The 15,323-nt window shown below is 34.8% G+C and overlaps 1 protein-coding gene across 8 annotated transcripts in view; it reads right to left on the bottom strand.

The window, feature by feature from the left end:
* The window catches only part of AHI1 (Abelson helper integration site 1), a 205,840-nt gene that overhangs the window by 83,947 nt on the left and 106,570 nt on the right, over nucleotides 1–15,323 (bottom strand). For all 8 annotated transcript variants that reach the window (XM_068551284.1, XM_068551279.1, XM_068551280.1 and 5 more), the window contains one exon: nucleotides 2,982–3,037. In XM_068551284.1, the coding sequence (XP_068407385.1) occupies nucleotides 2,982–3,037 (56 nt within the window). The remainder of the gene's footprint in view (nucleotides 1–2,981; nucleotides 3,038–15,323) is intronic.

Here is a 15,323-nt window from a genome sequence, read left to right as displayed (position 1 = left end):
TTAGGTATAAAGAAAATAAAAGAAAATCTGAATACATGAACAGGCAAAACATGCTACCTATACAAAGGAATAACTATCAGACTGATTTGAATGTCTCTCCTGAAATACTCAATGACAGAAGGCAAAAAGATGATCAATTTCCACAATGTTTTGAAGGGAAAAAGGTTATATTCAAATAATTAAAAGCCCTGGCAAGCTGTCTTATGCAAAGACAAATGAGAGATATTTTAAAATATGCAGATTCAGGTAATATAATTCTCAATTTATATTTCTTGAAAAAATAACTTGAAAATATACTCTTAGATATGAACAAAATTAAGAGCTCTGAATGCAAAAAAAAGTAAGTAGTGATTATAGCCAGTTAAGAAGGAAGGTTTGATCCTTTTTGGTGGAGGGGGTCATGCCATGTGGGGATATTCTGTTTTGCTTTCTATTGAAGGAACCTCAAACACAGATATGGTATTATTTATGTCAAAAAGAAAAAAAATTCCAAACAGAAAATTAAAATTCATGTAATAAATGAAAAAAAAGGGAAACAAGTAAATGAAAAAGAGAGTGAGAAAGAACACAGAACCAAGGGACAAAAGGGGTTTTGTTCTCAGGCTAACCTATATTCACTTAAAGAACACTACTGCATCCCACTACAATGCTATAGGATCAAACTATCCTCTGTAACCATATATTTACAGAAAAGTTCATTCCAACCTGAAACGTCAAGAAACACATCTTTCCCTGTCACAGAGGCCTAAGAAAGTCTTGCTTCCCTCCCCTGCTGAATAGTCGTAAGTAGCATCTAGCACTCTCCTAGACCCCAGACATTCACGGTAGGACTTAGAGCCAAAGGAATTGTAGAGAGGTAGGCTGGAAACTGGTGGCTAGGTATGAGGACAGGAGTCATTCAGAGCCTCAGCCATTCTGAAATCCTGGTCCACTTCCCTTCTATTTTTTTTCTCAGGCCCAAAGAGTCTCTCTCCTTTTTAGCCAGTATAGTACAAAGTTTGAACTCACAAATATCCCACTTTGTAAAACTTTTAGACAGACTTTTTCCTATTTCTTTTATCTCTAAGTATTTTCTTCTCTTAAACCCTTTAGGGAAAATAAGGGCACATTGACACAAAGGATGAAAATTAGGTAAAATTATATTTCTGTGAAAATCAGACTTTATCTGTCCTGTGGCCCAGCAGAGATTGGGTAATGAACAGACCTGTGATTCTATTTAGAGGTTATGGAGAAAGGGCCAAGGTTAACTGTCAGCAAGCTGGGGAACTATGGGGGAGAGGCGAAAGGTTGTTGAATATGCTTAAGCTGTAGTAAAGAGACAGAAGGAGAAGAGCTCAGAAAAAGACATCAGAAAGGACGACTGGCTCAAGTCAAACCTGGGGATCTAATGAGTGTTAGGGGAGTGTCTGTATAAACCAAGTATTTTAAAACTTATCAACTCTACAGAGTAGAAATGTTATTACTATACTAGGAGCCACCATTTAATAACCCAACTGGGAGAACATAACCAAAAACCAACGATACCTAAACTATTATGCATTAGATTTTGTTCCTAATTCACAGGAGTAATTTCGAGATCAGGGCACTACTGTAAATTTTGTTCATGCCATTATTTCTCATGATTTCATGAATATGTGGTTCTATTATTTTATGATTTAATTCACATGGGAATCTGCCATCAGCCTACAGGGTGAAACAAAAAAACCTGGCAGGTTACACTTTCCTGAGTTCCAAAATGTACAAAACACCCAGAATGTAAACAAGGTGCTGCAGGAAACCCTACAGGAATAAAATAAATTTCAAAAGTATATAAAATGGTCAAATGAGTAGATTATTCAAATACCTTAAAATAATTAATTTTCCATAATTGCTAGCCTTCCATTTTTAATATTAATGAATAAAACTTACATAATATTATGGCTATTCTTTTAGAATACTTACTAAAGGATAACTGGAACACACACACTATATCCATGTACCTTTTTATGACTATGCTAATGATTAATTCCTCAAACACCAGTCGTTTCTGAAGCCCCACGTATGAAGAAGTTACCAAACATGCTGAATCAATTATATGGATTTATAACAAACAGAAAAAATGGAGTCAATTTGTCCGTGAGGAAAATATTAATTATCAATAAAATTCAAATATAGTTTAATACTTTATTATTTTCTTAAAAAAGGTATTACTAAATCTTTCTCACAATAGGAAATGCTGAAGTGTACGGAGTACTTGAAAGATTATTATATAAAAGGATAAGAAACAAGAATATGCTTAGTGAAGAGATATACTCCAGTCTACTTCTTGTGAATCTTTCAAGTGGGAACCAGCAACTGAAGTGTATTTCATACATACAAATACTATATACAGAGATTAAAAGGGAAATTTATTTGTCTTCCTTCTATATTATTTTCTATAATTATTTTTAATATGGTAAATAGATACTATAATTATTAAATGCCTTTTGTTGTCTGGTAGTAATAGTAGTGGAGTAAAAGATTAGATTTCACTTCTATAAGGCATAGTAAGGCATTTCACTTCTATAAGGCATAGTAATCTACAAGAGAAATGAAGCATAATGGCCTACTTTCACTATTACAAAACATTCACTCTAAATAATGATGCTAGTGCACAAAATAACACTCATTTTTACAAGGGTGTAAATCAATTTGCATAAAGATTTACAGTACTTTACCAAAAGTATAAAGTATTTTAAAATTAAATACCATTTTATTCATAACATTAATATAAACAAGTATCTGTAAAAATGATACAGCATCTTATTTTCCTATATCTTAGTAAAAATTGATAGGTTATCTTGATTAATTAGAAAACATAAGGTTAATTTTCTTAAAGGGATATAACTCTTGGCAAAAGGTAGGTTACAAGAGTTTTCTATAATGGCATTTTCTGTCACTATAACCAGTATTATTTTGTGCCTTCTTAACAGTTTTAACAATGTAGAAATAGGTTGCCTTACCGTTGGTGCTGTATCTACATGGTGGTTACAAGGCTTTCTTTCTATACTGATAATCCCTGTGAAATGAAAAGACTGTGAATATTTGCTTATTATACCTATACATTTTATTTTGAAAACATTTATGTCAGCAAGACATGACTCCTACAGCTTACAAGAAAAAAGCCTCACTTGGATGGCAGAATCCTTTAAAGTGGTATCATGAATTCTTTGGTCAGAAACAGTTGGAGAGTTTAGCTAACTAAGAGACCTGACTCGAGGTGAGCTAAGCCAATTTTCTCATTCAAGTGGCATCCAGCAATAGCAGAAGATGTGCTCTTATTCTGTTCTCAGCTCAAAAATTATACCATTATCTCCCTCTGCTACATTTCTTCAATGAAAGTTTTGCTTCTGTCTTGAGGTCATCAAGTTTTCATAAAGAAATATCACAAAGTCTGTGAAAAGAATCGCTTCCTTATTTTCTCAAAAACAAAAAATAAATCTATTTGAATTTCTCTTTGATCATCTGATTTCCTACTATGATACAATCGGCTGGCTATCTATTCAATCACCACAGAGTACTGAAGAAAAAAAAGTTCCCTTGATTCTCTCCTTTAAAATGACAATATAGACTGCTAACCTTGAGAAAAATCATTTTATCATGTATAGATTTATCTTTTTGTTCCCCATGTCCCCTACTGCATTTCTTTGTAATAAACAGCTTCTAAGGATGTAACACATTGCATCTCATCTGTAAAGATACTGGTTCAAAATCAAGCTCAAGTTTAAAATGAACACAGGTGTGGCTCTCATTTACTTTTCAATCTCTGTCAATCAGCAGACCAACATGTGAATAGTTAACATGTGAGTAGTTTAACAGTTTGTTAAATAACGCTAAAAGCTAACCACGCAGGGGTGGTTAGAAGTGAGAATTGCAATGCACTGTTAAGAGCAAATAGCACAATTCCTAGTTGAAACAAAACACTAGTTCCTCTCCTTTATAGGCATTTAACTCATTTTTTCTTAAAGTATAATAAATGAGATCAACACAAAACAATCACTTTTTATCACTTTTGTAGAGTATATTCAAAATGAACTAAGTACTGTGAAACAAGATTAAAAAAAATAGTTTTTGTTTCATTTAAAAATACTCTCAGTATGTATTGTTAGCCAGTGAAGTGTAAAGCACTATACTACCTGTATTCAATCAGCTAATATTTAGTTGTAAGTGGCTATTTGGCACTCAGTGATAAAAGATAAATTATAAAGGATAAATTATGATTTCTGACCTTAAGAGTCTAGTAAAACAGATGTCCTTTTTTGAAGAAATACTATACACCAAATTAACAGTTCTGTCTTAAATGTAATAACAAAGTCTTTAAAGTAATTTTGATGGAAAGACATTTTTTTTCTTAGATAACACTGGCCTTGAAAAGTTTTTTTTAAAACCCAAGTAAAACATATTTGAAAATATTCAAATAATGCTGATTCTTACTGTAAGACTTTACACTGAAGTATACAGAACTAATGGTGAAAACCTCACCTCCTCAGCCCTCATGCTCTCACAACCCTCTCTAGCTGCAACCGCTAAGAATAGTCTGGCACGACACACTGGCTTTAAAATGAGAGGGGTCATACCACGGGGTTCAGGAATTAGCAACATCTTACATACGTGTTCTCACTACTATAATCTGACTGCCATAAAATAGGCCTAGGCTGACTACTGATTTTAAAATTCTTATCCAATTAGAAAGTAATTTCAAAATGATGAAAATAAAAAAACTAAAAAAACCCCAAATCTACATCCTTAGCTTATGAAAGTACAAAGAAAAAAATTACATGTTTTACAGTTTCAACTTCAGGATAAGAATGTGTTGAAAACTAGAATTTTAAAATGAATTTTCTAAAGATATTGGGTTGGCCAAAAAAAATTCGTTCGGGTTTTTCCATAACATCTTATGGAAAAACCCGAACGAACTTTTTTTGGCCAACCCAATATAAGCTTAGTTTTAAATTTAGATTGCCTACTGAAATAATATCCTTTGGAAATACAATCATGCATGTTTGTTTAAGCTTTCAATAGAGACTATACAGAAAGGAATAAGCTTAAGGAAAAGCATCCCCAAATATTTTGCTATTTTAAGTAAATTTTACCAAAAAAAATCTATATTTTATTTCACTTTTATCTGATCAAACATTCCAGATGTTTCTGTGAAAAGCATTTCTTGGATGGGATTGACATTTAAGTTAGCAGACCTTGAGTAAAGTAGATTGCCTTCCATAATGTGAGTGGGCTTCATCCAACCAGATGAAGGCCTGAAAAAAGACTGACCTCCCCTGAAAGAGGGAATTGTGCCAACAGACTGCTTTCACCAGGGTATGTCCAAGTGTGTCTTTGTTATTATTAATCTTTCTTGGGACTTGACAGCCCTTTAATCTGCAGAATCTTATCATTCTTCTGCTCAGGGAAGTTTTATTCTGTTATTTGTTTAATTCTGCAGCCCATTTTATTTTTACCTTCAAAATTTTTATCTTTTGATAATTGTGCCACTTAATCTTCTAGGTGAGCATCTTCTTTTTCACTTTGTCTAATGATTTTAAAATCTGAAATCATGTTTAGTTCCTTTCCAGAGGCCTACGAAGACTAAGGCAAGAGGGATGGCAAACGCTGGACAGTATCTCAGAAGATGAAGTTTTTTTTTCCTGGGATCTCAGAGCCAGTGTGTCAGGCAAAGTGTGGGAATGGGAGGGCTGTGTCTTCCTTGGTGCTGAGCAAGGACCTCTGCATGGAAAACAGGCCTCTTCTCAAGGTGTGGGCAGATAATGGGTTTTCCAGAGTTCACTGAGGGCTCTCAGCCAGCAGAAGCTATAAATCCTCTGGGTAACTGGCTATTATCTGTCAGTTTAATGTTTGTAGTACATCAAGGGCCTGGCAGATCCTATGGACCACAATGGTCCTTAAACAGAGGCCTATACGCCCATCCACCTGGAGGAGTTTGCTTCCAGGACCAGTTACTGGGAGATGGCTGTAACCTGCAACTGATGAGACTTGAGAGGAGAAGCTTAATCCTGTGCCTCAGCACAGGGGTAACAGTTGCACAGGTTTGCTTTCATTTTTTTGCTATAGTTCAGACCTCCAGCAGAATAGTTGGGACCACAACCATGAGCGTGCAAAGAAAATAAACTCTGGTAAGGAGTTTCAGTAACTTGAAGATCAGCAAATAACCTTACACGACTGGTAGTGCCACTGATAACAATGGAAAAATTAGAGAATCTCTTAAATTAAAATAAAACAAAAGAAACAAAACTTGACAACTATTAAGAATTTTAAGATAGCTAATTAATAAACAACAAAGATAACACCATTTTAAAGGGAGGAAATAGCAGCTTTCAGAAAGTAAGTCAGAAGATGGGTCACACAACCAAGGAGCAGCAGTACCATTACTGAAACCCATGCATCTAAGTCACAAACCTCCAGACCCATTTGTGTGTTTGTCTAGCCCCTGTGGCCAGGATCTGATTTAATTCACTTTTGTATCCATAGTGCCTGGTCCAAATGCTCGAAACACAGAAGGTCCTCAAGAGTTAACTCAAATATTAACTGAATGAATTAATCTATGCCATATCCACCGGGTTCACGTTCTACAATGCAGTGTTAACTGTGTGTATTAGTCATCAGAATGTTTGAATTAACGTTCTAGGGCTCTTTTTCAAAACATTAATTAACTACTTCCTTTGGTAATGTTTCTAAACCTACTATAAAACTGAAACGTATTATTTTAAAATTTTCCTAATTTTCCAGACATTAATACACTCTGGAGAAGATAATGAAGAAATTTTATGCTTCTTGGGAGATGCTTTGGGTATTTTACTTTGTGGAAAATCAGAACATGACATTATACCCCGCTTGTACCTGACTGATTGGAACAGCAGAATTATATATTTTTTAGTTTCCTTAAACTCTACCAATCTTCAAGTCAGGACCATGATCAAAGGAAAGAAAGAAAACAGATGATCAGATTTATTGCAAAAACAAAGCAGGCCAAACAAAGTGCCAAATTCTGAAGCCAGAACGTATATCCAGCAATCCTATGTATCATCACCAAATGATTATGGGCAACCCACCAAGCACAACGCACTGTGCTGAGGACGGGAGAGCCTCTCTCCTCCCTTATATGAAATTTTCTAAAGAGTTATTTGTTTTAGGCAACACTATAACTATGTATCCTAATTCAGTTTTGGAAGTTGCCATTAATCTCTATATGGGGCACAGGGAGAATTATGCTTTGATTATCTACGGCTAGGAGAAATGAAATACAATTTATTATATTCCAGTAAAATACAGAATGTTAGAAGGCAAAGATCTTTCCTGCCAAATTCAATATAAAGATGTCTGTACGAAAACTGCAAGCCCTTCTCAAGAATTGGAAAAGAAGTAAAACTGTTACTCCGATAATATAATTTATACCCAGAAAGTCCAAAAGAATCAATGCTAAAACTAACACAACCAATAAGAGAACTAATAAATCAGAAAGTCAGCATAATATAAAATTTAATATATAAAAATCAATACCCTTTACATACTCAAACAACCAGTTAGAAGATATAATGAAAAAGCATACCTCATTTATAAGATTATCATAAAAGAGAAAATACTTGAATAAATACAAAAATATATAAAACAGTACGAAGAAAATGTAAAAATACTTCTGAAAGACATAAAAGTAGTCTTGAACAAATGAAAAGACATCCCTTGTTCTAAGACAATGTAACATCACATAAAGGCCAATTTTCTCTGAGATAATATATGAATTTAATGTGATTTCAATAAAACAGTTTTTGTCCCAGCACTAGACAAGTTGCTTCTAAAATTCATGTAGAAGACTATGCAAGAATAACTAGAAAAATCCTGGGGAAAAAGAGTGATGACTGAAAATAAATACTAAGTATCAATATATATTGTAAAAAGTCTCTAATTAAAACAATGTGGGGATGACACATGAGTAGACATGTAGATCAACAGAATGTATTAAAATGCTCAGAAAAAGGTCCAGGACTAAATATAGCAACACCAATAGTGGGGCAACCTGACATTATATACCACCTGATGTGATGCAAAAAAGCACACATCACTTACTGTATTCTTGCCAAAAAAGTCTGGCTTGGATCTAATCATGACAAAATAGACAAAATAAAAACAGTGGATATTCTACAGGACAACTGGCTCAGGCAGACTCTTTAAAAAAGTTAATGTCATGAAAAACAAACAAAAAACATTCTAGGTTAACTGAGATTAAATGAAATTAAAATGACATAATGACCAATATAAGTGCTAATCTGGACTGGATGCTGTACAAAATAGGTAAGCAAATAAAAAATTACTTAAGACATCTTAGGCACAATTAGGAAAACCTGAATATGAACTGTTTATTAAATGGTATTATAGTATCATTAATTTTCCTAGATGTGATAATGGAACTATGGTTATTTAAGACAATACCCTTCTTGCTGGCAGATATATGAGTGAAATTTTAAAAGCGAAGAAGCAAATGTTGTGAATTTCGAAGTTTCATTTTACCTACTTTTTTCAACTTTTTTGTGGTTTTAAAATATTTCAAAATAAAGTTTGGGAAAGGAGTGTAGGCCCTTAATAGACTTTTAGTGACCATATAGTAGGCAAACAAATTTTCAATGGTTTTGAAAATTGAAAAATCTTCCATATAAGCAGAGTAAATGGGTTTAAAATTCTCACTGAAAAAACTTCTCAGCATTATTTAAAACAAAGAGCCAACAGAAAATCAAAACACTCACTCTGGATTGATTAGAAGACCTTCCTAAAAATGAGAGAAAACTCCACAATTAATGCATGAATGTATTTATATTTGACATGTTGATAGCACCACTCAATAAATCTACTATGTTTATTAAAAATAATAAGTTTTAATTATAATAATAATTATATTATATTATTATATTTTATATAATATTTATATTATTATATATAATAATAAAATTACCACCCTGTTCAGAGATATGAGTTGTTTATAATCTCTACTATTAGACTTTGTTCCTTTATAATCAGGGAAAAAATACATTCCAAAGAACAATTTATTTGTATAATATATCCTGACTCTGGAGCCACTCTGTAATGTATTCAAAAACTGGCTCTGGCAATTATTAGATATGTGACTTGGGCAAGTTATTTATCCACTCCACGCCTTCATTTCCTTATTCAGTACAGGGGAAGCAATATGTATCTCACTGGCTGACGGGAGGGTTAAATTAGTTAATTAATATAAAAAATACTTCAAATTATACCTGGCATACTGAACACTGAACATAATTGATATATATTCAGAATGTTTATTTTGATTTTAATGTTTAAAATATCTGATCCAGAAGGAGATCAAGATGGCAGAGTAGAAGGATGCTGAGCTCACCTCTGCCAACGAACACATAAAAAAAACCATCTACACGTGGAGCAATTCTCACTGAAAACAAACGGGAGACTGGCAGAAAGACTCTCCTACAACCAAGCTTGTAAAGAAAGATCACAGAGTCGAGTAGGAAGGGAGCGGAAGTGATCAGGTTGGGACCTGTGCTCCAAGGAGGGGACACAGAAGAGGAGGGGGATATCAGGGGCTCAAAGATCCTCCCTGAAGAATGAGGGGTTTGAACCACATCTTGGGCATCCCAGCCCTAAGGCTCAAAACCAGGAAGATGAGTACCCTTAGCGGGTTTGAAAACCAGTGGGACCTAAAGGAGGACTGTAAGAAGTCGAGACTTCACTCATGCAGACTGTGCACGTGTTTGCTTACTCCCTGAAAAAGGCAGAGGCAGTAGACTGAAACTGTATGGGGCTCTGGCCAGTTTCCCACAGCTGGCTCAGTGCATGACCCAGCCTGCACCAGGTGCCTGCTCCAGCCCCTCTTGCTCTGGTGCAGCTCCCTCTAGGGCAGAGGTGCTGATACTGAGGAGAGTGGACTCTTGTAGGGGATGGAGCCTGCTTGGGCCTGGCACTGCCTGTGAACAAGGTGAGGGCAGCCATGGCTGACACTCATGGAGGCAGCAGATCAGGAGTAGTCTGCAACTCTGACTGGTGTGCCATGACCATCCCAGCATGTGCCCAAGACTGGGTGTCTGCTCTGGCTCCTCTTGCTCCAGCACTGTTCTCCTCTGGGGAGAAGGTGCCACTGCCAGGAGTGGGGAGAACACATACTTAAAGGGAATGGAATAAGCTCAGATCTGACCCTCAGGGCTTCTGCTCCACCTCCTTGGGACCCACCCCCACCCCTGATACGGTGGTGATGCCTAATGAGCACAGGAAAAGCCCAGGCTCACACCTGGCTCTAGGTCTAGCCCCTCCACCTCTAGCCCCACCTCCCACCAAGGTGATAGCTGCCAGCACACCCTCGGGGAAGGCATGACCCTTGCTCATTTCAGATCCAGCTCTAACATCAAAGCCACTGGGCACATGCAGACTACATAGGATGCTCCCACACAAGAACACCTCTTCAAGACCACAATAGTTAAGTGTTTCACCTAATTTCATAGAGACATAGAAAGTTAAACAAAATAAGAAGACAGAAGTTTTTGTTTCAAATGAAAGAACAAGGAAAAAAAAACCTGAAAGAACAACCAATGAAACATAATTTACCAGATAAAGAGTTCAAGGTATTAGTAACAAGAATACTAACTGAACTTGGGAAAAGAATAGATGAACAGGTGAGAATTTTAGCAAAGAACTAGAAATCATAAAAAAGAACCAGTCAGAGCTAAAGACTACAATAATTGAAATGAAAAACATACTAGAAAGAATTAACAGCAGACTATGTAATACAGAAGAATGCATAAATGATTCAAAAGATAGAACAGTGGAAATCATCCAATCAGAACAGCAAAAAGAAAAACAAATTTTAAAAAATGAGGACAGTTAAGGGACCTCCAGGACAATATCAAGCATATTAACATGCACATGGTAGGGGTCCCAGAAGGAGAAAAGAGAAAGGGGTTAAAAATATATCAGATGAAATTATGGCTGAAAACTTCCCAAAGCTGACGAAACAGATTTCCAGGTACAGGAAGCACAGAGAGTCCCAAACAAGATGAACCCAAAGAGGCCAACACCAAGACATATCATAATTAAAATGGCAAGAGTTAAAGATAAAGAGAGAATTTTAAAGGCAGCAAGAGAAAAACAGTCATATACAAGGTATCAGGCTTTCAGCTGACTTTTCTGCAGAAACTTTGCAGGCTGGAAGGGAGTGGTAAGGTATACTTAAAGTGCTGAAAGGGAAAGACCTACAGCCTAGGATACTCTACCCAGTAAGGTTATCACTCAGAATTGAAGGAGAGAGAAATAACTTCTCAGACAAGCAAAAACTAAAAGAGTTCATCAATACTAAACTGACCCTACAAGAAATGTTAAAAGGTCTTCTCTAAGTGGAAAAGAAAAGGCTACAACAAGAAAAGAAGTAAGAATTTATAGGAAAGGAAAAATCCCACTAGTAAAGGCAAATATATAGGAAATGCTATGGATCAACCACTTAAGCTAGTATGAAGATTAAAAGACAAAAATTGTAAAATCAACTATAACTACATTAAACAGTTAAGAGATAGACATGAAAATGTAAAATATGATACCAAAACCACAGAATGTGGGGGAGGGGAGTGAAAAAGGAAGATCTTGTAGAATGTGTTAGAACTTTAAAACAAGTAGATATAGTTATAGGTCAACATATATGAACCCCGTGGTAACCACAAATCAAAAACCTACAACACATACACAAAAATCAGAGAGAAAGGAACACAAGAATAACACTAAAGAAAATCATCAAACCACAAGAGAAGAAACTAAAGGAAGAAAAGAAGAGAGAACTACAAAAACAAGCAGGAAACAACAAAAATGCAATAAGTACATACTTACCAATAATCACTTTAAGTATCAGTGGACTAAATGCTCCAATCAAAAGACATAGGGTGGCTGACTGGATATAAAAAGGTGCATCTATATGTTGCTTATAAGAGACCCACTTCACAGCTAAAGACACACACAGACTGAAAGTGAGAGGATGGAAAAAATATATATCACGCAAATGAAACAAAAAGAAAGCTGGGGTGGCAATACTCATATCAGGCAAAATAGACATTAAAACAGTGTCTAAAACAAAGACAAAGAAGGGCATTATATAATGATAAAGGGATCAATACAAGAAGAGAATATAACATTCGTTAATATATATGCACCTAATATAGGAGTATCTAAATATATAAAGCAAATACTAACAGACTTAAAGGGAGAAACTGACAATAATACAATAATAGTAGGGGCTTCAACACCCTAATGACATCAATGGACAGGTCATGCACACAGAAAATCAATAAGGGAACAGTGGTCTTAAACTACATTTAGACCAGTTGGACTTAGTAGATATCTGCATGGTGTTCCACCAAAAAAGATGAATACACATTCTTTTCATGTGCACATGGAACATTCTCCAGAACAGATCACATGCTAGACCATAAAACAAGTCTCAATAAATTTAAGAGGATAGAAATTATATCAAGTATTTTTTTCTGACCACAACAGTATGGAACTAGAAATTAGAAAGAAAAACGGAAAAAACATAAAAACATGGAGACTAAACAACTTATTACTAAAAAAACCAATGGGTTAACAAAGCAATCAAAGAGGAAATCAGAAAATATTTTGATATAAATGAAAATAAAAACACAACTTTCCAAAATCCATGGGATGCAGCAAAAGCAGTTCTGAGAGAGAAGTTTACCATAATACTAGCCTACCTCAAGAACCAAGAAAAATTTCAAATAAACAACAAAACCTACTATCTAAAGGAATTAGGAAAAGAACAAAAGCAAAGTCCGAATTCAGCAGAAGGAAGGAAATAATAAAGATCAGAGAGCAAATAAATGAAATAGAGACCAAAAAACAATGGAAAAGATCAGTGAAAAAAAGAGCTGCCATTTTGAAAAGATAAAATTGGTAAGCCTTTAGCCAGGCCCATCAAGAATAAAAAGAGAGGACCTAAATAAACAAAATAAGAAATGAAAGAGGAGAAATTACAACCAATATCACGGAGACACAAAAAAATCATAAGCGAATACTACAGACAGTTATATGCCAATAAATTGGACAACCTAGAAGAAATGGATAAATTCCTAGAAACATACAATCTTCCAAAACTCAATCAGGGAGAAAGAGATAATCTAAACAAACTAGTAGTGAAATTAAATCAGTAGTGAATTGAATCAGCAAACAAGTCCAGGACCAGATGACTTCACAGGGGAATTCTACCACACATACAAAGAATATACGTATTATCCTTCTCAAACTATTCCAAAAAACTGAAGAGAGAGGAACACTCTCAAATTAATTCTATAAGGCCATCATTACTCTGATACCAAAATAAGACAAAGATACTAAAAAAGAAAATACAGGGCAATATCTCTGATGAATATAGATGCAAAAATCCTCAACAACATATTATCAAACCAAATTCAACAATAAATAAAAAAGATCATACACCATGATCAAATGGGATTTATTTCAGGCATGCAAGGATGGTTCAATATCCACAAATCAATCACTGTGATATACCACATTAACAAAGGTAAAAATCACATGATCACCTCAATAGATACAGAAAAAGCATTTGACAAAATTCAACAACCATTCATGATAAAAACTCTCATCAAAATTCGTATAGAGGGAACATATTGCAACATAATAAAGACCATTTATGACAAACCTACAGCTAATATCATACTCAATGGTGAATAGCTAAAAGCTTTCCCTCTAAAATCAGAAACAAGACAAGGATGCCCACTCTCACTACTTCTATTTATCATTGTATGGGAAATCTTACCCACAGCAATCAGACAAAAGAAAAAAAGAAAAAGAAAGAAAAGAAAAGAAAAGAAAAGAAAAGAAATAAAAGGCATCCAAATTGGAAGGGAAGAAGTAAAACTGTCACTATTTGCAGATGACATGATACTACATACAGAAAACCCTAAAGTCTCCACCAAAAACAAAAACTATTAGAACTAATAAATGAATTCAGCAAAGTTACAGGATACAAGATTAACATACAGAAATCTGTTGATTTTCTATACACTAATAATGAACTATCGGGAAGAGAAAGCAAGAAAATAATCTCATTTAAAATTGCCTCATATAGAATAAAATACCTAGGAATAAACTTAACCAAGGAAGTAAAAGACTCTAAAAACTATAAAACACCGATGAAGGAAACTGATGATGATACAAAGAAATGGAAAGATACTATGGATGGATTGGAAGAACTAATATTGCTAAAATGTCTATACTACCCAAAGCAATCTACAGATTTAAAGCAATCCCTATCAAAACAGCCATGACATTTTTCACAGAACTAAAACAGATAATCCTAAAATTTATATGGAACCACAAAAGACCCTGAACAGTCAAAGCAAGCTTTACAAAGCTAGAGGTATTGTACTCCCTGACTTCAGATTATACTACAAAGCTACAATAATCAAAACAGTATGGTACTGGCACAAAAACAGACACATAGATCAATGGAATAGAATAGAGAGCCCAGAAAAAACCCCACACACTTATGATCAATTAATCTACAACAAAGGAGGCAAGAATAAACAATGGAGAAAAGAAAGACTCTTCAATAAGTGGTACTGGAGTAACTGGATAGCTACATGTAAAAAAATGAAATTAGAACAATTCTTCACACCATATAGGAAAAAAAGCTCAAAATGGATTAAAAACCTAAATTAAAGAAGGGAAGCCATAAAACTCCTAGAAGAAAACATAGGTAGAACACTCTTTGACATCAATTGAGCGAATTGTTTTTTGGATCTGTCTCCTAAGGCAAATGAAGCAAAAGCAAAAATAAACAAATGGAACCTAAACTTAAAGGTTTTGCACAGCCAAGGAAACCACTGACAAAATGAGAAGATTACCTACTGAATGGGAGAAAATATTTGCAAATGATATGACCAATAAAAAGTTAATATATCAAATATATTAACAGCTTATATAACTCAATATCAAAAAAACAAATAACCCGATTAAAAAAGTGAGCAGGAAACCTGAATACACATTTTTTCCAAAGGAGACATACAGATGGCCAACAGGCACATGAAAAGATGCTCAACCTTGTTAATCATCAGAGAAATGCAAATCAAAACTGCAATGAGATACCACCTCACACCAGTCAGAATGGCTATCACCAAAAAGACCACAAACAACAAATGTTGGCAAGGATGTGGAAAAAAGGGAAATCTAAGACATAGTTGGTAGGAATGTAAATTGGTGCAGCCACTATGGAAAACAGTTTGGAGGTTTCTCAG

Source organism: Eschrichtius robustus, chromosome 9 (genome assembly GCF_028021215.1).
Source record: "Eschrichtius robustus isolate mEscRob2 chromosome 9, mEscRob2.pri, whole genome shotgun sequence".
NCBI lineage: Eukaryota > Metazoa > Chordata > Mammalia > Artiodactyla > Eschrichtiidae > Eschrichtius > Eschrichtius robustus.
This window is presented reverse-complemented; position numbering and strand designations above follow the sequence as displayed.